The sequence below is a fragment of the Planococcus citri genome, chromosome 2 (assembly GCF_950023065.1).
Source record: "Planococcus citri chromosome 2, ihPlaCitr1.1, whole genome shotgun sequence".
In the NCBI taxonomy this organism is placed as follows: domain Eukaryota; kingdom Metazoa; phylum Arthropoda; class Insecta; order Hemiptera; family Pseudococcidae; genus Planococcus; species Planococcus citri.
In genome coordinates, this window is record NC_088678.1 from 28,491,746 (window position 1) to 28,514,827 (window position 23,082).

Below are 23,082 nucleotides of genomic sequence, written 5' to 3' on the forward strand. Positions count from 1 at the left end.
ACTGGAGGGAGTTTGGAAGTATTTTTTCATCATTTTTTTTTAGTTGCGTTGGCATTCCTTTATACATATTAATTTACAATTCACAATAAATTCTCACTTGTTCTGCTACAATGTGGAATGATTTCATTACATAATCTTGAAGAATCCTTCCACAATCGAGAGACTAAATACAGGATTAACTTTAAAATTTTGCGTAAAAAGACTACCTTCGTGAAAAAAAAATACAAAAATTTTGAGTACAAACAACGACCAAAAAAACACAGAAAAGCATCTGAGATACCTACTCATTGATGTTATAATAATGGGAGACACTTTCATCCTTGTATGGTAATTGCTTAAGGAGAATATTTTTTTTTTGTCTAGAATGAATGTTTGGGGCCCAGAAATTAATTTTTCCCAGATTACCGTAATTTATGTTACAGTGGATGAGGTCGTAATAATATAGGAGCATTACTGCAATCAATTTCAAATCCTTCTAAAAGTTCTTTTTGTGAAAGGTCATAAGTACATATGTATAATACTAAAATGTCTTCAAATATATAGGTATTTTAGAAATATATTTTGGATTTTTTCAAGTTCTTTTATAAATTTTTTAGTATGAGGGAACCAGATTAGTATCCCAAACTCGAGGATTGATCTTATGAACGAAAAGTATAGAATTTTGAGTGTACTTATCCTCCTGAAGTGCACAGAATTTCTAACCACAAAATATGCTATTCTTCTTGCCTTAGCCAACACAGTATTGACATGATCCTTGAAGGTAAGCCCTACATCAAGATTTACACCCAGGTCCCAAACCCTAGTTGAGTGACAAAGTTCTTCTCCACTAACTGTGTACACTACACACCTTGTAGAAAGCCTCTTTCCCGAGTAAAGGTCATTGTTGCACATTTGGAAACGTTTAAGGACAGCCTGTTAACAATACTCCGATCTATAAACCTATCCAAATCTGCTTGAAGTTTTTGGATATCATTTATATCTTGAATTTTTCTGTATATTTTTACATCATCTGCAAAGAGCAGCATTTCTGAATCTCTTATCACAGATGGGAGGTCATTTACAAACAAACGGAAGAAAAGGGGACCCAAATTGGAACCCTGAGGGACACCAGATGGACAGGGGTATATCTTGGATATTTTGCCTTTATAAGAAACATACAATTGCACCCTTCCATCAAGATAAGACCAGAACAAGCTACATAGGTTGTGGGAGAAATCAAGTTTACCTAGTTTTTGTATTAGTATCCTATGGTTGATACTATCAAACGCTTTTTTAAAGTCAGTATATTATATTGTATCTACTTGATCGCCACATTCAAGCGAGCTTACTTAGACAATACTTAACAAAGTTGATTAGATTTGTGCTCACTAATCTACCCCAACAAAGCCATGCTGGTTTGATGAAATAAGATTTTTTATTTTAGGATGTAATCTGCTATAATTATATTACCATTTCAAATAGTTTTGCAGGGATTGGGATGAATGATATTGGCCTATAGTTAGTAACTTTTTCCAGTGCTTCTTTTTTTGGAACAGGAATAACTTTTGAACATTTCCATCCAGTTGGGAATTTATTCTTCTGAATTATTAAATTCAATAAAAAAGTTAGGAGGTCATCGGGTCAATCAAGAATTCTCCCACACCCTTGTAAAAATAAGAGAGTACGTTATCTGGCTCTAGTGTACGCTTAGCCTTGAGCTTTGAGATGGCAAACTGACATGGTTGTAAATTACAAGAGTACTTACATTTTCTGTTTAACTTTCAAAATTCTAAAGTTCCATTGAATTTGAAAACCAGTCTGAAACGGGGTGACGAAGGTGACTATCATCAAGTATCAACCTTCTCCTATGATTTCTGAAAGGGAGAATAATCTGTTGGCTGGAGGATGAACTTGCTCTTCTCTGAAGGTTATTTTGTGTGCTGTTATTACAGCAAGCATTGGCGGCCTCTGTTGCTGTTGAGAATTAAGCTGATGAATGAATCACCATTTTTTTTTGCCAGTTCGTGTAAACGATATGCGATTACTCGATTAGAACGACGACTACATATAACGGTGCAACTGTGGTATGTACTTTATTCATTATTGTGGTCGGTACGATTAGAGCTCGAGAGTTTCGTGTAATTGGGCTCTGCTTTTATAGGAAAGTTGTGCGGTGGCGGTGTTCGCGAGTAGTTACACACGCGGTTATTTTTCTTATTGTTGTGTATATACGAGCTTTCGATAGTGCGGTGTGCTATAATATTATCAAGGTACATATTACAACTTATGCATAAAACTAGCTCCGGCGTTTGATCAATAGGGAGAAAATTTACCTTTTTATTTGCGTATACCTTGCTCTGTAATGCGAGCCAGACACGTTAGTGAACGATTTCATGTCTCTTGAAAGTTTAGCCGGCGCGATGTTGTCGGTGTGCTTTTTCGCTGACTGGCTGGTTGGCTTTTTTCGAACTTTGTGTACTCGTATATTATTCCGGAAAACTCGCGATTAATTTACCTAATTGACGTTTGTGTTCGGATCGAGAAGTACGCTCGACGTGTTGTCTAGTTCTCTATCTCGTACCATATATTTGTACGAGACGCGGTTGTGTTTGTGATGGAGGTGAATTGCCATTGGTCTTTCGGAAATCGTACATCTGCTGCTATTGTCACAATTTTTGGAAAATTGCATGAATTTAAAAAGGTAAATTTACCTGTATGTTTGAAAACCACGTTATATTTTAATATGTAGTTATGAATGCACAGTGTGTTTGATTTGAGACCATTGGAAAGAATGGTGATGTATGTCGCCGGTGTGACGAGCATGGAGATGGAATCGTGAGGTAAAGGGTTGGTTCCACTTACCCTGTGTTGATAATTAGTCGGTAAATATTGAAATGATAGTACGAGGAAATTACGAGATGGTTTTTTTTTTCGTTTTTTGAAGTCATATTTACTCGTTAGTAAGACTCATTCATGTGGTGTACATCTAGGTATCGATTAAAGTCGACGAGGAGCCACTACCGCTGTCGCGTCTCGTCGTACTGTATGCTCGCTCTTTCTCTCACTGGTTTTTTTTTCGTTCGTTTGTACTCGAATAAACGAGAACCTTTTAATCAATAATTGCATGATTTTTTATCGCTGTACGTAAACGTGTATATGGTATGTGCGTGTGTGTGTGTTGATTACTTAAATAGGTACGATACGTCTATGTACTGTACCTGTAAGGATAATAATAATGTTTCAGAAATAGCTTACTTACGTATACATACTTAACCTACCATGTCCATGGTGTGTTATTTTGGTGTGCTGATTATTATTTTACTCGTAAAGGATGTGCTATATACGAGTAAATTTAGTGTTTTTAGAAGGAACCTTGTCCCCCCCCCTTACCAAAAAAAACCTAGAAGGATGTATTTGTGGAAAATGATTGAAAATTGTCTCATTATCTAGAGATCCTTTACTCGATCGAGCCGAAATTTGGTTCACTGGAATAGTACGTCATCGACATCTCACTCTCAGAATCAGATTCTGCTGATGTTGATTTTTAAATTTTTATCGAATTTCTGAATAAACGCTTGCTTAGGATTTTTCCAGAAGTACAAATTGTCAACACTTGGCCAATCAGCGATTAGTATTTTCAAAAATCCCATTAACGAGGAGTATTTTTATCAAATCAAATCAAATCAACTTTATTTTTTGCAATAGACAGCGTTGCTGCATTTACAAAGTCGACTTATGTACTAACAGTATAGGAAATAATCAATACATAAAAGAATGAATAATGAAATTAAATAACATGAAATAAAATGAAATAAATGCGCCATGTACAGCACCATACAGGCATAGGATCAGCACAGATATCCAAATAGACGCATTCAATGAAAATAATAGAAACCAAATAAGAAATAAATAAAAAAGAAAAAAAAACAACATAATTACATGAATCAGAAAACAATACATTATAAAAAAAAGTGAGATTTCATGTACATTTATAAAGATTCTTAGAATTATTTACCACATAACATCCAAGAATTATCGGTTATACATAAAAATAAAAAAAGAAACAATGACGCTAGATGATAAATCAAAATTTCAAGTAGTTGCTGAAAGTTCAGTTGCTAATGTACTCAGTTATGTAACAGTGTCCATATACTCATCGATTGAATAAAATGCTTTTTTTAGTAGCCATTTTTTCAGAGTTTTAGAAAATAATTTTGTGCAATTGATAATTTTAATTTCAGTTGGGATTTTGTTATAAATTTTTGCAGCCATGAAGTCTATACTAACTTGGTGAAATTTAGTCCTGAATTGTGTGCTATGTAGTTGTTGGCTATTTCTAGTATAATGACTGTGTTGAGGGGTATGTAATTTCACTATGCCTTTCTTCACAATTTGGGATATCAGATATATGTATAAGCAGGGCAGGGTTAAAATTTCATTTGAAAGAAAGATAGTCTTGCATGATTCTGTGACTTGCATTCGATAGATGATTCTTATTGCTCGTTTTTGTATTACAAAAATTCTCTGCATAAGACTGACATTACCGCCCCAAAACACTAAGCCATATGACATATTAGACTGGAACATTCCATAATATGCCATTTTTAATGTTTGCACATTGGTGACACCTTTTAATTGCCAAAGGAGATAATTTATTGATGATAGCTTCCCAGCTAAATAGTCTATGTGATCAGTCCAAGTAAGAGTGGAGTTGATGTATACTCCTAAAAATTTTAGACATTCAACTTTGGTAATTGGCAGTGCCAAATTTAAATTTTGTGAGCTGTGACCAAAATATATCAGGTTTGTTTTCTCAACATTTAATTTCATTTTATTTATTCTGAACCACTCTACCAAATCATCCACTACCTGCTGTACTGAGATACCCATATTCATAGGAATCAGTGCTGTAGTGTCATCTGCGAATAGGATCAGATTACTCCTTACATTTTTTGGAAGGTCATTGACATAATAGATGGTTAGCAATAATATTTTGGCTCCAGAACTTAAAAAGATGATTTTTTTTTTGTTGAAAAAATTGATGCTACTCGTAGGTATGTAGATGTACATGTACAAGGTGAGATTACTTTGATTATTCCATCAAAAGTTGTTTAGTTGGATATTCTAATTATTTATGAGCAATTTTTTCAATTTCATTTTAACAAAAGTAGTAGGTACATTGACATTCTACTTTATAAATTATGAAAAATATAATTATCAAGAAATGAGAAATCAGCTTCAAGTTGATATTTAAAAGCAAATTTAGCAACCAAGGTATGATGAAAGCAAAATGCAAAAACTATCTTGCAATCAGCGAATAGCTGCGATGGCTTGTTTTTACTCGGTGTTTACTCGAGGTTGAAGTTATCTCGAGTCACTTTCAACGTTTGACCAAAGTTGGTTGCGACAGGACTTCAAAATCGAATATTTTGCAAAAATTTATGCTATCCTGCTTGCTATAACCGCGAATGTTGAGAATTGTAGTAGATAAATGCGACGATTTTCAAATTTTTATGTTAATAGCCGATTCTTAAAATTTTATGAGAAAATTAATTTTCAAAAATTAGATGGAAGCTTCACAGCTGCAGTTTCGAATCGATTTAGAATAAATGAGGAGTAGGGAAGTGTCAATAGAGAGAATGCACATCAATTTTCAGCTTCGAGCTCAATTGAATTAATTTTTTTTTCATCTTCAGTTCAAGTTTATTTTCGGAACATTTCGTAATATCCAATAGATGGGCTCAGAAATCTGAAATACTTACTGCCAAGGAGGATATTCTAGTACGTTTTGCTTAGACCCAACATTTTTACCAGTTTGGGTACCTCTCTTGTTTAGATACATATACCTGCAATGCTTGTCGAAAAATTGAAACACTTATTGACCGAAGTCAATAAATTGAAGAAGTTCATCTGGTAATTTCTTTCTGATGATTCGAATTGTCTAATAAACAGAAAAAATTGAAGAAAAAAAAAATACTTACTCACCGCACACTGGCGAAACATTCCCTCGAAATCTCGAATATCTAACATTAATTATATACCGAAGAATCACTTGGAACGTTTTTTTAATCCAATTTTTTTTTCAATTTTCAGCCTTTCCTTTTTTTTCTCGAATATTTCAATTTGTTTTAGTAGAGTGGGTTGAGATACTTGATTGATTTCTCTCAATTTTATAAACATCACCGAAGTTGAAAAATCAGAATATTTCAAAAGAAAGAGAAAGTGAACAGGAAATTTCTGAAATGGAAAATTAAGATAATTTTTTGGATTATTTCAATGCTTTTAAGGGGAGCCATACCAAAAAAAAATGAAGAAAAACCAGTCAACAGTTTTTTCAGATTTTTTTCCTGCAATTCTATACTTTTATCCCTCAAGAAACAAATTTTCGAAATTTGTAAAAAATTGAAAGAAACATGCTGTTTTAAACAAGCAGGACAACACAAAAAAGTTCTAAAAAGCAAAACTTTCAAAAGGAGATTTTTTTTCAAATATTTCAATTTTTGAGGAAACGGTAAAAGAGTAAAAAATTTTCATAACAATTTTTTACATAAATTTTTAAGAAGGAAAGAGTAACTGAAAATTTTGAAGTGTTATTGAAAAAATGATAAAAAACGAGACATTTTTTTTGAAAATGTTTCCCAGAAAAACTGGGCAAAAGCAAGATAGAGGAGAACACATAAGCAAAAAATTTGACAAAAACGAGATCAGCTGTACATGTTTGACACTTGGTGATCCCAGTTGTTCTCGAACGTTCAATTTGTAAAAAAATGCCTCCTAAGTTTTCCAATTTCCAAACTTTTTCATTGATTTTTTTGTCAGGTATGAAAAATAAGCAAAGAAACTTCAGTTTCATTTTCATCAGGGGTTTTGTGTGAATGTGAGAGAATCCCTATTTCAATGAAATATTCATCTTCATCACTTTCATCAGTGATTTCATTTTTTGTATGTGTAATGAGTCAATCATGCAGTAAACAGTGTATCATGGATTACATTTATTTAATCATAAAAAAATTTGAACTCTTTTAATTGAAAAATGGCGTTTTGAAATATTGTATTTTTTTCTATTTTAGATTTTACTGGTTCAATTTTATGTTGGTAAAAAGTAGCGCATATTTCAATTCATGAATGAAAATTTGAGAAATCATGATTTTTTTTAATAGGTATGTTAAATTTCTGCGGCTAAAGCAATAAAAGCTGCTGTACCTTTAATGCTGAAAATTGAAATCAATCTAAAAATAATATAGCCAATAAGCTACTAGCGAAGCAAAAACCTTCTTGTAATCAGCGAATAGATGATGGCTTGTTCTGCTAATCTTGAAGTTTCTCTATTTGATATTTGCTTATTCACTCGTAATACTTAAATGGATGGTTCATATTAAAGAAAAGATTTTCAGTGGAAGCTCTCCTCCTTCCCTAAACTGACTACTTTGAGGAAAAAACCATGAAAAAATCAGTTTTTCGCATTTCTGAAGGATCTTTTACCGAACCAGGTAGTTACTCACAAAAAAATGCTTACCCTTCGTGATTCTTGATGAGTTGCATAGCTTATGCACATATTTTAAATTGCTTCTACGAAAGAAATTACCAAAAATACCACCGAAAAAATAAAAATGATTTTAAAAAAATTTATTAAAATTTCAACAAATGGCCCGAGGTACTTGCTATTTAACATCCCTGCAAGTTTAAAAAAAATCCGGTAAATAGTTTTTGAAGATGGAAATTTCAACTAAAAATTGAAATTTTATTTCTTTTAGAGGAGTTGAGGTAATATTGAAATATTCAGATGGGATTTTGTACCATGAGCATTGAGCAACAACTTTAACTAGCGAGTTTGAAAATCCGAGGAGGGGGCCATTTCACTCTCCTCACTCGGTAATACGTTTTACTCTTTCTATTTTTGCCAGAAATTCGAGCTCCTTTTTGAAATTTTCATGTACCTGCTCGATGAGCGAAATGCTGGCTTTATTGGCAAGCATGAAGTATTACATGATAAATAAATAAAAGATTACCTACTCCTAGACTACTTTTTTAAACTTTGTTGTCTTATAGGTATAATAAACAAGAGAGAGTCAAAAATTTTCATAACAATTTTACATTATAATGATTCACTCAATTTTTAAGAAGGAAAGAGTGGGTAAATTGAAATTTTGAAATCATGTTGAAAAAATGGTAAAAATTGGGACATTTTTTTGAAAATTTTTTTCAAGAAAAAAACTGTGCAAAAGCAGGATAGAGGAGAACACATAAGCAAAAAATTAGACAAAAACAAGATCAGCATAACATGTTTGACACTTGATGATCCCAGTTGTTCCCTATTGTTCAACTTTTAAGAAAATGCCTCCCAAGCTTTTCAATTTCCAAAAATTGTTTACTGTTTTTTTGTCAAATATGAATAATAAGCAAAGAAATTGCATTTTAATTTTTATTAAGGGTTTCGCGTGAATGCGGAATTGCGGGAGAACCCATATTTCAATGAAATATTCATCTTCATCAGCAATTTTATTTTTTGTACACTGAGCCAATCATACAGTAAACACTAAACAGTGTACTTATCATGGATTGTTTAATCATAAATAAAATTTCCACTCTTTCAATTGAAAAATTGCATATTGAAATTGTATTTTTTTTACTATTTTATGTTTTACTGGTTCAATTTTATGGCAGTAAAAAATGAAAAGTGAACAAAAATAACCAAAATAAGCTGTATTAGCGAAGCAAAACCCCCCTTGTAATCAGCGAATAGATGTGGCTTGTTCTGCGTATCTTCGAAATTTATTTTGAGTTTTCAGTGAAAGAAGCTCTATTCCTTTCCTAAACTGACTACTTTGAGGAAAAAATCAGTTTTTTTTTTGTATATTCCGAAGGGTCTTTCACTGAACTAGGTACTCATGAAAAATTCTAAAAAAATGCTTACCCTTCGTGATTCTTGTGGGTTGCATAGCATTATGTACTTACTTACGATTTTATTTTAAATTGCTTCTACGAAAGAAATTACGGAAAATACCACCGAAAAACTAAAAATGCTTTTTAAAAATTTATTGAAATTTCAATAAATGGCCGGAGATACTTGGTATGTATTTAACATCCTTGCATGTTTGAAAAAAATCGGGTGAATAGTTTTGAAGATGGAAATTTTAAATCAAAATATTGCAATTTTATTACTTTTAGAGGAGTTGGGGTAATATTAAAATATTATGATGGGATTTTATACGATGAGCAACAACTTCTACTAGCGAGTTTGAAAATCTGAGAAGGGGGCCATTTCACTCTCCTTACTCGGTAATACTCTTTCTATTTTTGCTGAAATTTCGAGCTCCGTTTTGAAATTTTCATGTAGGTACCTGCTCGATGCTGTTTTTATTGATACGCGATACGCATGAAGCATTACATGTTGAAGAAACAAAAGATTACCTACTCCTTGGCTACTTTTTTGAAATTTGATATTATCGAGCCTTACGCGACTTTACATGAAATTTAACACATCTTGCATATTTCGAACGTTTGCTTAATATCTCTCAAATTGATAAGGAAAAACTCTGTTCTGTTGTACCTTGTAAGTAGGAGCCAAAATAAGGGAAGAAAAGTTACAGAAAATTGCTTGAAATTCCATGAAACGACATAAGTAATATCTTTACATTTCGTTATTTGTAATTTGAAGGGTCTGAGTTTCAGTAATCAAACGTAAATTTGATTACACGTTGGCTCCTATCGACGACGTTAACCTTGAAAAAAAGGGGGGAAATGGGCACTGAGACGAGGAAAAAAAGGATAGAAAAAATACTGCGAACGATGAAAAAACACCTCACCGTCGAGTACCAAACTAATAATTTGCGCGTTATGATCGTATCATTAATATCTATCGTTATTATAGACGGGACTCGTGTGCCTGCGCTTTTATTACCCTTTTTTTTCTCCCCCTCCCCCTCCCCTCCCTCTGCCTTCGCGTATCCTTTGCCTCGCGCCATATCGGTTTTCGCAGCCGAGTCCTTTTATTATACTCAAACTTTAAAATCCTTTTCGTCGAAGAGAAATTTCGTTTCAAATGATACGATTCGTTTAATTCGAACAGTTGCAAAGGGTATTCCTGGTTAAGATAGGTGAAATGGCCCTAATCTCAGATTTGGAAAATCATGATGGATTATTGTTGGGTACCTCCAATAAAAATTTTCGAGCGGAATTTCCGCCCCCCAACCCACCCCCCTTGGTCAGTATAGCCAAAAAACGTGTTTTTTGCGAGAAAAATTCTGTATTCATGAGTAGCGGGGAAAAAATTTTGGTACCACGCAGAATGTGTAGGGGAAGCCTGGGCCTTTCAACACGATTTTTTTCAAAAATTTTTATTGTAGTGGTGGGGGTCAAATTGACAAAAGAAAACTTTGAAGCGCCACAGCTCCGGAGTGAAGGGTGCTACACAAAAACTGTTTTGGCCAAAATATGTTGTTTTACAAGTACTTTCTTCCTACCGATCCGTAAAATTATAATTTTGTCTGCAAAAGGCTCGTATTTGCAAAAAACCCTGAAAAATACGCGTTTTTCGCGTTTTTTTTGCAAAATTATGCAAAATATGCGAAAAATGTATGGAACAAAAAATATTGAGCGTCGAATTTCACCCTAGAAAACGTGTTCATAAGGTTGTCAAAACGCTGATCTACTGAGCTAAGCGCGCGCACACATATCAGATCTTTGCAGCATGTCACGTTGGTCATGTCGCTACATAGTATGGGGCGAAAAATTGCTACTGCAAACTTGTCAAAAATTCCTACCTTCGCCAAAATTATCAAAAAAGTCACTTTTTGGTGAAATAAAAAAACCCTAACTTCTATCGAAATTATCAAAAAAGCAATGTTTTTGGTCATAATTGTCGAAAAATACGTTTTCTTCTGAATGACATTATCAAAAAATCCTAATATTTTTTGTAAAAATGAACGAAAAGACCTGTTGTTGTCCAAAATTTCAAAATTCCAATTTTTTTGCCATAATTATCAAAAAATCGTGACTTTTTGTAAAAATTGTCAAAAAAGTACATGTTTTACGCCAAAATGTTCAAAAAATCTCATCACCAGAATATGTAATTGTAAAAAAAAGTCTCATTTTCGCCAATATTGTAAAAAAAATTATTGAAAAATCACAACTTTTGACATTTCTAAAAAAAGTCCCGTTTTTTGCCAAAATTGTTAAAAAAATACCTTTTTTGACGTTATTAAGAAAGTCATAATACGTATTTTTGCAGAAATGACCAAAAAACTTTGTTAGTAGCCAAAATTTCAAAATTTCTCCTTCTTTTGCCAAAATGATCCTAAGAAGTCCGTGCTATGTTTTTTGCCAGAATTGTCTGCAAAGTTCTGTTCTTGCCTAAATTGTCAAAAAAATCTCGTTTGCGTCAGAATCGTAAATAAGTTCCTTTTTTGTCAAAATTATTAAAAAAACACCCAACTTTTGTAAAAATTGCCAAAAGAAAACTCCTGCTTTTTGACGAAATGTTCAAAAAATCTTGTTGCTTAAACTGGCAAGAATTCTTTATTTTCCCAAAATTATCCTAAAAAAATCCTGTTTTTTGCCAAATCATTCAAAATAAATAGGTAAATTACATGCCTAGGTGTTGTAAAAAGAAACTTTTTCCATTTTTAAAATCAATATTTTGTAATTTTATATTTTTTCTCTTGATTTCCTTTTCTATTCATTTTTTCTAGTTCTCTTTAAAAATAGAAAAATTCTGACCCGAAAAAAATATTCAATTATACCTACTTGTAAATGAAATGATAGGTAGGTACCTATGTTTATCACATCAATCTATGGGTAAGATACACAACGTATATTTTTTTTCAGAATATGTAGTAAGTATGGGTAAAGGATCTTCAAAAATGCTAAAAAATTGACGATTTGTCCCTCATGATGGGTCAATTTTGGTTGAAAATTGTTTTCCTCCAGTATAGGTAAAGGATCTTCAAAAATGCTAAAAAATTGATTTTTCAAACCATTTGTCCCTCATGATGGGTCAACTTTGGTTGAAAATTGTTTTACTCTCATTATCAAGCCTGGATTAAGTTTGTCAATTTTTTTATGGTTTGTAACTTACATTAAAAAGTATAAATACATAGTATAATTCATCATTCGGTCATTTTTGGAATAACTTTTTTTCATTCATTCATAAGACGTTGACCTGGTTTTTCTATAACCGGGTAAATTACCCCTTGATTTTGGGACATCAATCTGATTTTGAACCAATCCATTTTAGATGACCTTTTAGTACAATTTTGGGATGTTTTTCAAAGTTTTTGAATTTTGGTAAGATCGAAATTTGTACTCGTATTTTCTACAAATACTGATTTTGAGTTAGATTTCTGAACAATTTTTGGGTAATTTGCCCATTCTTGGTAACTTTTTGTAAGTTTGACTTGCGATATTTTCATTTTTAAGGATTTTTTTGACCAAGCATTGTGGAAACGTGTTTGAAATGAGAAGACTGAAAATTATAACTGAATCGCTCTTTCCTCAATTTGAATTTTTTTGGTATTTTTTTATTCAGAGTTCATGATTACAATCTAAGCTAACTTCAGTAGATGAGCGTTTTGACAACCTTATGAACACGTTTTCTAGGGTGAAATTCGACGCTCAACATTTTTTGTTCCATTCATTTTTCGCATATTTTGCATAATTTTGCAAAAAAAACGCGAAAAACGCGTATTTTTCAGGGTTTTTTGCAAATACGAGCCTTTTGCAGACAAAATTATAATTTTACGGATCGGTAGGAAGAAAGTACTTGTAAAACAACATATTTTGGCCAAAACAGTTTTTGTGTAGCACCCTTCACTCCGGAGCTGTGGCGCTTCAAAGTTTTCTTTTGTCAATTTGACCCCCACCACTACAATAAAAATTTTTGAAAAAAATCGTGTTGAAAGGCCCAGGCTTCCCCTACACATTCTGCGTGGTACCAAAATTTTTTCCCCACTACTCATGAATACAGAATTTTTCTCGCAAAAAACACGTTTTTTGGCTATACTGACCAAGGGGGGTGGGTTGGGGGGCGGAAATTCCGCTCGAAAATTTTTATTGGAGGTACCCAACAATAATCCATCATGATTTTCCAAATCTGAGATTAGGGCCATTTCACCTATCTTAACCAGGAATACCCTTTAATTTTACTACGTCCATATAATTCGGCGGCTCAGCGATCTCGTACAAACGTTCACGCCTTCTACCACGGTATCGTATACGAGTACTTTTACCCCTGCATTTTATTATGTTCGAAATCGAAAAACTTTTAATTTATATATCAAGCGACTTTGGTAAAATGTCATAGTATAAAAATGTCGACCTCTTCGAACCCATATTTTTTTCCTCTCTTTTTCGACTCTTCTTCCCATCCCTTGGCCATAAAATCGCCCACTTTTTGCGAGTCCTACGCGCCTTCCCTATCCCTATATAGTTGGCGTAGCATAAGTTATTTAAAATTACTCTCGGTTTCACGTCACACTTTCTTACTTGCGAGTGCCTTTTTTTTGAGGCGACAACAAGGTGTTCTTTCGGTGAAGAAGGGGTGAGCAAAGCACTAGACCGAAATAATTTGCGATAGGTATCGGATGCGGCCCAGTGGACAATTTTTTTACACGTGTTATTGTTTAAGAAACTGATGTGCTGCTTACGTAATAGGTACGATTCTTAAAAATGTACCTGTCTATGGCATTGGATATTTTTTTCGATGGTTTTATTTGTACCTGTTGTTTTTATGATCGTATTTCTTTTTGAATTTTCATTTTTACTGTCGCGAATTTTTGATAAATTTATGGTCTAGCCATCTTGAAAAATTGAAATTACTTACTGGTGGTATGTTGTTTTGCTGTGTTATGAGTTCGAATCTATAACGTTTTTGCACAGGCCCTCAAAATTTAGGTTGAAATTTGAGGAAAAAGAGATCCATGTGACGTATTATTTGTAACATTTTTGAAATCGCCGAGCTTAATTCTGTACTCCTGAGCAAAAAGGATGGAAGTCCATTTGGGGGGGGGGGGGAAGGAATTTTGCAATTTTTACGCCATTGGAAAGAGATTATGCGAGAGCTTTCCAATGATGTAAAAATCTCAAAATCCATGAAAGAAAATGGACTTCCATCATTTTTGCTCTGGAATAAAGAATTATGAATTGAGCCTTCTCCTCTGCACTTCCCCTCTACCTATAGCCAAAAATTTTGTAAAAAAAATTAGGTAAATCTGTGACATATAATTTGTAATATTTTAGAATATATTAAAGTTGTTTGAATATTCGCTGAATTTTGTGACAGAATCGTTGAACAGCTTCTCTATTTTTTTTCAACGTTTTAAGTTGTAGTGGTTTTTTCAAAATTTCAGACTGTGGTGGTCGGAGAAGACCTGCATAGTTGATACTCATTTAAACTCAGTATTATGCTAAATTCAAGTTTTAGATAGGTAGGTAGTACGTACGACTAATTTTTCTTTTTTTTCTGAATTTTGAGCATTATTTTGAGACTTGGTGCTCTTTTATGATGAGTACTCGAATTTTCTCAAAAAAACTTACCATTTCGATTTGGTTTGATTTTTGTAAATCGAGTTTACGATTTTGTGCCTGATGCAAAAATTTAAGTGATGACACTTTTTTATTCATATCTATTTCCCAACTTTCTTTTCAATTACTTATTCAGCCTTCATCGGGTTTCTGAGATAATCTTGCGTATTCTGTATCATTATTTTGATTACTTCGAGCTCTGTTAATTTAATTGAATTCATTATAAAAGTCCGATCTTCCTTCCTTCGTACGCCTGCATTGAGAACATTTTAGAGAGCGTTTCGCTTATTTTTTTCTGATGTTGTTTTGAACTGCTTTAAATAGTAGGCATAATTAAAATATCTCCAGTACTAATAAAGTAATTTTTTTCAAATTTAGGATTATTGCATCAAGAGCATTTTATGTTTTGCACTTCTTTACTTTCACTAAATGATTTTCTTTAAAAAAAACTGATAAGGGTCGTGAGTAAGTTCTCCAGACTTTTCTTCGAAATTTAGACCGACACTGAGATTTATTTCTGGTTTGCACTTCGAAGAACAGAACAAAATGAGGTGCGAACTGGCTGTGTTAGGAGGTCCTAGACTCCAGAAGGTTGTAAAAATTGGGACACTAATTAGTATTTTTGAAATTGATAAAAAATCAAAGTAAACAGTGATTTGTATCTTACTTGATTACTACAAATAGAAAATTGAATTCTTGAACGTTTTGTCTTTTGTATTTTTTTCGGTGAAACTCTTTGATTCTTAAATCAAGTGATTCGATAAATTTCATCAATCTAATCCAAGTTTACTATCGTCACTCTTCAATGCACATTTCATGCTTTGCAACTTCATTTCTCTTCATTTTTTCGCAGGTCTTTTCATTTCCCTCAGAATCGTTTTTTATGATGTTGCGAAAAGTTGAACTTTTTCATCATCATCACAATGAATCCATTTTTGAGATAAATTAAGGGAAAACAAAGTTGTAGAGAATGAAAATTCTGATTCGTAGAATTTGAATAATTTTCTGCTAAGAGGTTTTGTTGTTGTTGAAATTGTACGAGTATCTCAAACGAAGATTCAGAAGCTCAATTTGATTATTGAGAAATTTTATTTCCATTTTTGGACTTTTGAATGAATAGTGAGCCATTTTCTTTATTGATGAACAAATTTTTCAACTCATCGATCAAACAAAGAAGGTTGTATGGTGCACCTTACATTTGATTTTCCTAATGCGTATGTGCCTAAATCGGAAATTGGAGGAGCTAGAGTTCATGACTTTTCTAAAACTCAAGGTTTTAACCATGCTTCTGGTGCAACTTTTCAAGGCGAACAAAAAAGATCCTTTTATTTCAAAGTCGACAAATTTCAACTTTCAGAAGAAATTTGAAATTTTACAATTTACGTAGCCCTACTTACTCTTTCGATTTTATGAAAAAACTTGTACGACACGTGACCAAAATTCAAATTCAAAATTGAAATTGCTAGTCAGTTTTTCACGTAAAAATATTTTTCATTCGAGGTAATTATGCTCAAAATTCTGAAAAGATGCAATTTAATTGCCAAAAATTTTTTATCCAAGGCGATAAAAATCGCCATTTTGAAAAATCGGAATTTTGACAGGTCTTGTTTCATTGATTCCAAGAAGTTGAATAATTCAAAAATAAAAGTTTGTTCTTACCGCGAAGTACGTATCTACTTCGAACGTAGTTTACGTGTAAATACACTGATTACGTGTTTGGAAACATTTTTAAAATACGAAACATTAGATTTTACATCACAAATGCAACCTCATTTAGGACTTATTCTGGAATAATCAATTACCCTGCATTTGAAGATTGTTTATCAAAATTGTTATTAATGACTTTCCTCGTTGATGTTATCTGTGGATTTTGTACCATTTGAGGTACCCTTTTTCACCTCAGCTGCAAAAATAAGTGTCCAAATTGCTGACTTGAGACAAAATGATGCGATGCTTGTATTACTGCATTTTTACTAGCCTTCAAATTAATCTGTCGGCAACTATTTTAACCTCATAGTTGATCTGTTCAGGAATCGTTTCGTTTAAGGATATTCGTATCTAACTTTTCTTTACGAGAAGAATATTTGAATAATTTCAGATTAAGGAAAAATGATTTTTTTTTCCAAATCGCGGAATTGTCTCCAAAACACATTACTTACTAATTTCATCTTTAATTATTGCAAACAAGAATTAGATACATAATAATAGAAGTCGATTTTGAAATTTTTTAAAAATTTGATTTTTTCAAATCGCGAAATTAAGTCGCCTCAAAGCACATTATTTGTTGATTTCGTATTTAATCGTCGAAAGAATAAAAATAGGTACTCGAGTCTTGCGTACTTATTCCGTAGCCATTTTTTTAAACAGCACAACCCTCATTCTTCATAAAAACCTGCCCACGATATTGTCGAAGTGATCCGTAGATAAATTTCAACTTCTGAGAGAGTGAGAGCTTGGTTTTCGAAATCAATGTGAATATTTTTTCTTCATTTCAATTTTAAGAGATCTCATTTTATTTCTATGGGAGGCTCTCCACATCCACAAGTAGGTACTTGTCCCTGAAAATTCCTGATTTTGGAACCTCGAATTAGGGAATAAAATTTTGAATATTTTTTTCTGAAAATACGTAACATTTGACCTACATACGTAGATACATAAGTACCTCAAATCCATAATTAGAACCTTTTGGATCCTGTAAAGAGGAAAATATACTTACTCCAAAAAACCAAATTTTGGAATCATTATACCCCAACACAATTTTGGAAACGAATCATTTGTAACCATGACATCTCTCAAGCGTTTATGGTATCTTTAATATCGAAGCAAGTATACGAGGAAAGGGGCTCCTATTGAAATAATTAGCAAAGAGTACTTTACATATAAAAAGTATATAGAATCATGCACAAATGAGGAAGCTTTCTCTCTTTGAACTTCTCTTCTCTCCTTCTCGGTTGGATCATCTTCACGTTGTAGAAAATACGTCCTTTTTAACGACATCGAAGAAGATGGGAAAAAACAGATTAAGGGTAGAGGAGGATTTGTTATTTCGTTATATCTACAGATGCTGTGTTATTAAGAGAAAGGCAGCGGAGAGGAAGGATGAAAACTCGCGTTAGCTAGCTCGTCGCGTCTCGATGATAAAATTACGTATTAAACTTATCTGGTATACTACAAATATATAAGAGAGAAAAGGCGAAAAGAGAGAACGTGGTTCAATTGAATTTCAAGCGCTCGGGTGCGTTTTTATAAGCACACACACAAAGTTCGAGCGACCTTTTTTTTTCTCCTCCTTATACTTACTACTGTACACTGTATACATTTGCAAAGCTGCTGGAAAAAAAAGTCGATTACTCGGTACATACATATTATACTAAAGTCGTCGACGAATGGCGGACAGATAGAAGGAAAACCGGGAACCCAATATCGAATTGCATTTTTACTCGTATTTTAAAGAATGTTTTCTTCAACTCTCGTCTCTCTGCGTTCTTTGCGAACGGAACGTGATGATGACGATGGTTTTCAATTTCGGCGTATCTACAATTTGGCTAGTTTTTTTTTCTTACAGGGGTATGCCGAGTTTGAAACTGAAAAACCACCATCCATCGATGGTACCTGTGATAAAGGTCGACCATTATGCGGATGCGCCTCGTAGCGTAGACTCGATCAGGAGTTCTGCGTCCTTGGCGCATTTCGTCTTTCCTGGCAGGTCGTACAGTTTCGATACAGGTCGAACAGCTGCTGAAAATGGTCTACTGCCGATCAGCTACAGGTAAGGTGTTTGATGGATGATTTTTTTTTGGCCTGAGAAGGCGGCTTGCTTTCATTTTTATGCTTGATTTGGTTAAGAGCAGTGGTGCTCAGGTCCTCCAAAGAATCTCTCCCCTCCCTCAATTTTTGTAGTCTTGAATGATCAGTTCTTTAAGAAAATAATTATTTATTTACATTCAGGTGGCACATCAATATATCTGAGAGCTATCTCAAATTTCTTGTGAAGCGATCAATAATCTTATCATTATCTATCATTTTTTTAAATAATCGATTCAGCAGCAAGAATTAACATTGAGCTCATGTATGGATCTAACATAACACTACGTAAATAATTTTTAGTTATTTTATCCTTGCAACTAGTTACTGGTGAAGTTATCAAGATTTAAATGAGAGATTAAGATCTCTCAACAATTAAGAAAACGTCAAAAATTGATAAATTAGACTGAATGGTTTGCAACTGCTTATCCACAAAGGTTTAGAATTGAATGAATCTTTCTCCTCTGGTTCTGGCTCCTAGTTGTCATCCTCATTCTCATCATTCTAATTTTCTTTAGGTTTGGTACCTTGCATGCCTTCATTGTTATCGTAAAAGACTGCAACTAAAATGAGTTGAAACAACATTATTAGGTACACGATTTTGTTTTCTTCATCTTTTCCTTTGAATCATTGGGATGAAGATCAGAAACACCATAAATGTCGATATTTTATTCAAGAATCGAGTAATTTTTATAGTTAAAAGAATAATTAATTACTGCGGTGTCTGGAACCTGAAAGGAGGGGGCAGGCAGAAAAAGAACACAGGGCCGAATTAGTTTCATTGTAACTAAGTGAGTAAAATTTAAACTGAAAAGGCAGATGAATTTTGTGAAAGCGTTTTTGGGTCCTAAAGCAGTTTCAAAAAAGGGTCAGAAGGAGGATCTTCACCCAGGGAGCCGGAAAAGACCTCTGATGAATTTGGGTGCACCATGTGCACAACTATCAAATCTATCAATTTTACTAAAAATACAAATATCTAATAACTCACTGTTGGCGTTGTTGGTTTGTCCTTCTCCATGTCTGCATCTCCTCCAGTCTGAGACATCTTGTCAGATGAAATTTTGAGTGTTTTTAATTTTAAAAAGGTCAAATTCGAAAAGGAGCACTATTACTACTTTAAAAAGCAAAAGGTAAATGGCAGAGTTTCGAGGAGGAATAATTGTTTATTGTGGGGGCCCCGAGTCATTCCCAAAGAGGATTTTTGGTGGTCATTTTAATAGTTGACCAACTCATAGGGTGAGTCACCCTTCCAAAGAGGTCACTATCATTTCTGAGATTGAGGCGGAGAAATTACGGGTAATTACCACGTAATTTACCACCTCTTGATTTAGCAATTTTCAAGTGGAGCGTCAGTGTAGCCACTTGAAGTCGATTTTTTGACAAATGCTTAGCAATAATATTTTGGCGCCAAATTTGCTTCCCAAGATTAGAAATTTTAGCACTGTATGTATTCATCAGAAATTTCTACACCATTCTTAAATGGCAATAAATTTATGAATTTTCAGTTTATAACCAATCAAACAGTTTTTTCAATAAAGCCAATCTCTAATCAGCAATTACTATTTATTGAAATTCAAAACCAAATTCGAGACTGATTTGGAATTTAATTTTTAATGTTTTTTTATTCATGTACACGAATAATTTTATGTACTTATTTGGTTAGTTGAATGTTCTAATTTACAAAAAATTTATTCGACTTCATTTTGATAAAAGCAGTAGGTAAGGTACATTGACATTCTATAAATAATAAAAAAGGTCAAGAAATGAAAAATCAGCTTCGAGTTGATATTTAAAAGCGAACTGCAAACTTGGCAACCAATGCAACCATCAACTGATATGGCAAAAGCAAATGCAAAAACTATCTTGCAATCATCGACTAGCTGACCGCTTGGTTTTTCTTCGGAAAGCTTGAATTCTCCTAAAACTGAGCTACTTAGAAGCAGTTAATATTTGAACAGTCAAAAAAAATTTAACTCCCTATAAATTTGTACTTTATACTTACTTCTTTCACAGATCTGAGTGGTTAGAATTTTCAAAGTATACTTCCAATTTTTTCTCATTTTGACTCATCGCTATGTTCAGAATCGACTGCTCACCTTGAATGTCTGATTTCATTTTTTGCAAACTAAGGCTTTTCTTTGTCATACTTAATGTTCCTCATTCTGCATCAGTGTATTGTAGATGCTCGCAAACCATTATGTATGCGTAGTTGAACAAGATTATCTTGAAAATATTAAACTTCGCGCAATATAAGTTTTCTTCCACTTTTCAAGATGATTTATTTCATACTAAAGACCATCTTTCTTGATGATGAAAATATGTACTTCTTTCATCTTTGGGTGTCTGCAAGATGACTTTGAGCTTGAATAAGCCCATCACTGATTTCATTGATGAGATATGGCACTTGGTTGCAAATATCCAATAATTTGTCCACCGCCTTTGAACTAAGGATCAGGTCCGATCGGACCATCTTGAAAAATTCCCTAAGCTTCTCTATAACACCTTACCCGCAAAAAAGTAAATTCTAATCGAATTTATTATATGACTGTGAGAAGCTACTACATTATTTTGATGGTCTGATCGTCAAACATGATGAGAGCATAAATCAAAGTACCTAACACATTTTGAAAATAATCCGTGGAGATTTGAACAGGCCCGCAATTTTTGAAAAGAGCATTGCTTGAAACCCCCAAACCAAAATTTTAGTCGCTTAAAATTGATTTCTCAGTTTTTGACGGATTTTTGAATTCACAAAATTAACTACCTTCGGGCCAATTAGAGATTAGGATTTTATTCTTAATGCTCAGCAATAGGTATTTAGGCGCCAAATTCGAAGGAGTAACTAGCAGTTGTTTATGTCAGTGATGATTAGAAATTTTAGCTCTGCATTCATCAGAAATTTCTACTCAATCTTTAAATGGCAATAAATTTATGAATTTTCAGTTTATGGCCAATCAACAACCAGTATTTCGACATGAATGCTATCAGCAATTACTGTAGTGTTTCATCATAACCAAATTTAGGACTGACTTTAAATTTAATTTTCAATATTTTTTTATTCGTGAACGAATGATTTTATTTAGTTGAATGTTCTAATTTACAAGACATTTATCTGACTTCATTTTAATAAAATTCGTAGGTCTAGGTAAATTCTATGTACTTCATAAATTATAAAAAAAGACCAAGAAATGAAAAATCAGCTTCAAGTTGATATTTAAAAGCAAACTATGCAACCAATGCAACCATCAACCAATATGGCGAAAGTAAATACAAAAACTATCTTGCAATCAGCGAATAGCTGATGGCTTGTTTTTAAATCAATCGTGTCCTTTCTTGAGCGACTTCATTTAAATAAATTTTGTAGGTCTAGGTAAATTCTATGCACTAGGATGGTCCTAGATAATACATGAAAAAACAATTGCGATTTCTTCTGTTCCCAGCCCTCAAAATGGTGACCTCTGGTGAGAAAATAATTCCCTATTTTTAATGTTTTCCATTTTTGAAAAACTCGGCCTGTGACAAGCCTATCAATTTTCAAAAATTTTAAGTTCTAACACGTTTAAAAAGTCTCTTTTTGAGCACAGTGAACTCTCATGAGCATATTAACCTTATCCCTAGAAAACCAAGTCGGTCCTTGAGAATATAGCTGAAATTTGTATTTTACATTAAATTTCAGCTATTTTAGGGAGTCAGCTTGGTTTTCAATGGAGGGGGCTAAAATCGTCACGAGAGTTTATTTTACTCAAAAGGGACTTTTTAGAGATAACAGAACTTGAAATTTTGACATTTTAAAATTTTGCAGCAAATTTGTATTTTATTAAATCCATGAAAATTGAGGAACCCACACCGCAGCCCGAGTTTTTCAAAAATGGAAAAAATAAAAAATAAGGAATTATTTTCTCACCAGAGGTCACCACTTCTGGAGTTTGGAGGGAGGAAAATCCCAACTTCGAAAATAAGGACCACCATACTACTATGTAGGTACTTTATAAATTATAAAAAAAAGATCAAGAAAATATGAAAAATCAGCTTCAAGTTGATATTTAAAAGCAAACTATGCAACCAATGCAACCATCAACCAATATGGTGAAAGTACATAAATGTAAAAACTCTCTTGCAATCAGCGAATAGCTGATGACTTGTTTTCAAATTCTGTGTTTCCGGGGAATCATCTAGATAGAGACATTTTCTCTATCTAGTTAGATCTAACCATTTTATTGATCAATGTTAAGTTTTAATCATTTGCATAGAAGTGTTTTTTTCCAATTTGGATCCTCGCCCTTTGATATGTAATGTAGTTTGTCTCCAAAAAATGGGTAGATCGAATAATAATGGAAATTATAATTTTCAACAGAAGTATTTTTCGATCAATTTTACTACCTATAGATGGAACCATGAAAAGTTAATTTGGAAGTTTGAGCCTTAAACCCTATACTTTATAGGATTCTGCTCAAGACTTTATCTGTGAGTACTTAGCCAAAACGACACACTTTTCAAGCATTTTAGATCCAGGTTGATCTTCATAGATCTAACCAGATATAATGAGGCCCATTCAGATATAATTTTATCAAATTTGATCTGAACAGACATGTTCGCAAGAAATGCGTTTCAAACATTTTAGATCCAACTGGGTCTTCATCAGATCTAACGAGATATAATGAGATCAGTTCAGATATAATTTGATTAAATCTGATCTGAATAGATATGTTCGCAAGAAATATGATTTAAACATTTTAGATCCAACTGGATCTTCATAGATCTGACCAGATATAATGAGAT

At 33.2% G+C, this 23,082-nt stretch overlaps 1 protein-coding gene across 1 annotated transcript in view; it reads left to right on the forward strand.

Moving 5' to 3' along the window:
* The window catches only part of LOC135835348 (eye-specific diacylglycerol kinase-like), a 700,104-nt gene that overhangs the window by 42,802 nt on the left and 634,220 nt on the right, over nucleotides 1–23,082 (forward strand). Inside the window, exon 2 of the mRNA XM_065349562.1 lies at nucleotides 18,065–18,268. Within this exon, the coding sequence (XP_065205634.1) occupies nucleotides 18,065–18,268 (204 nt within the window). The remainder of the gene's footprint in view (nucleotides 1–18,064; nucleotides 18,269–23,082) is intronic.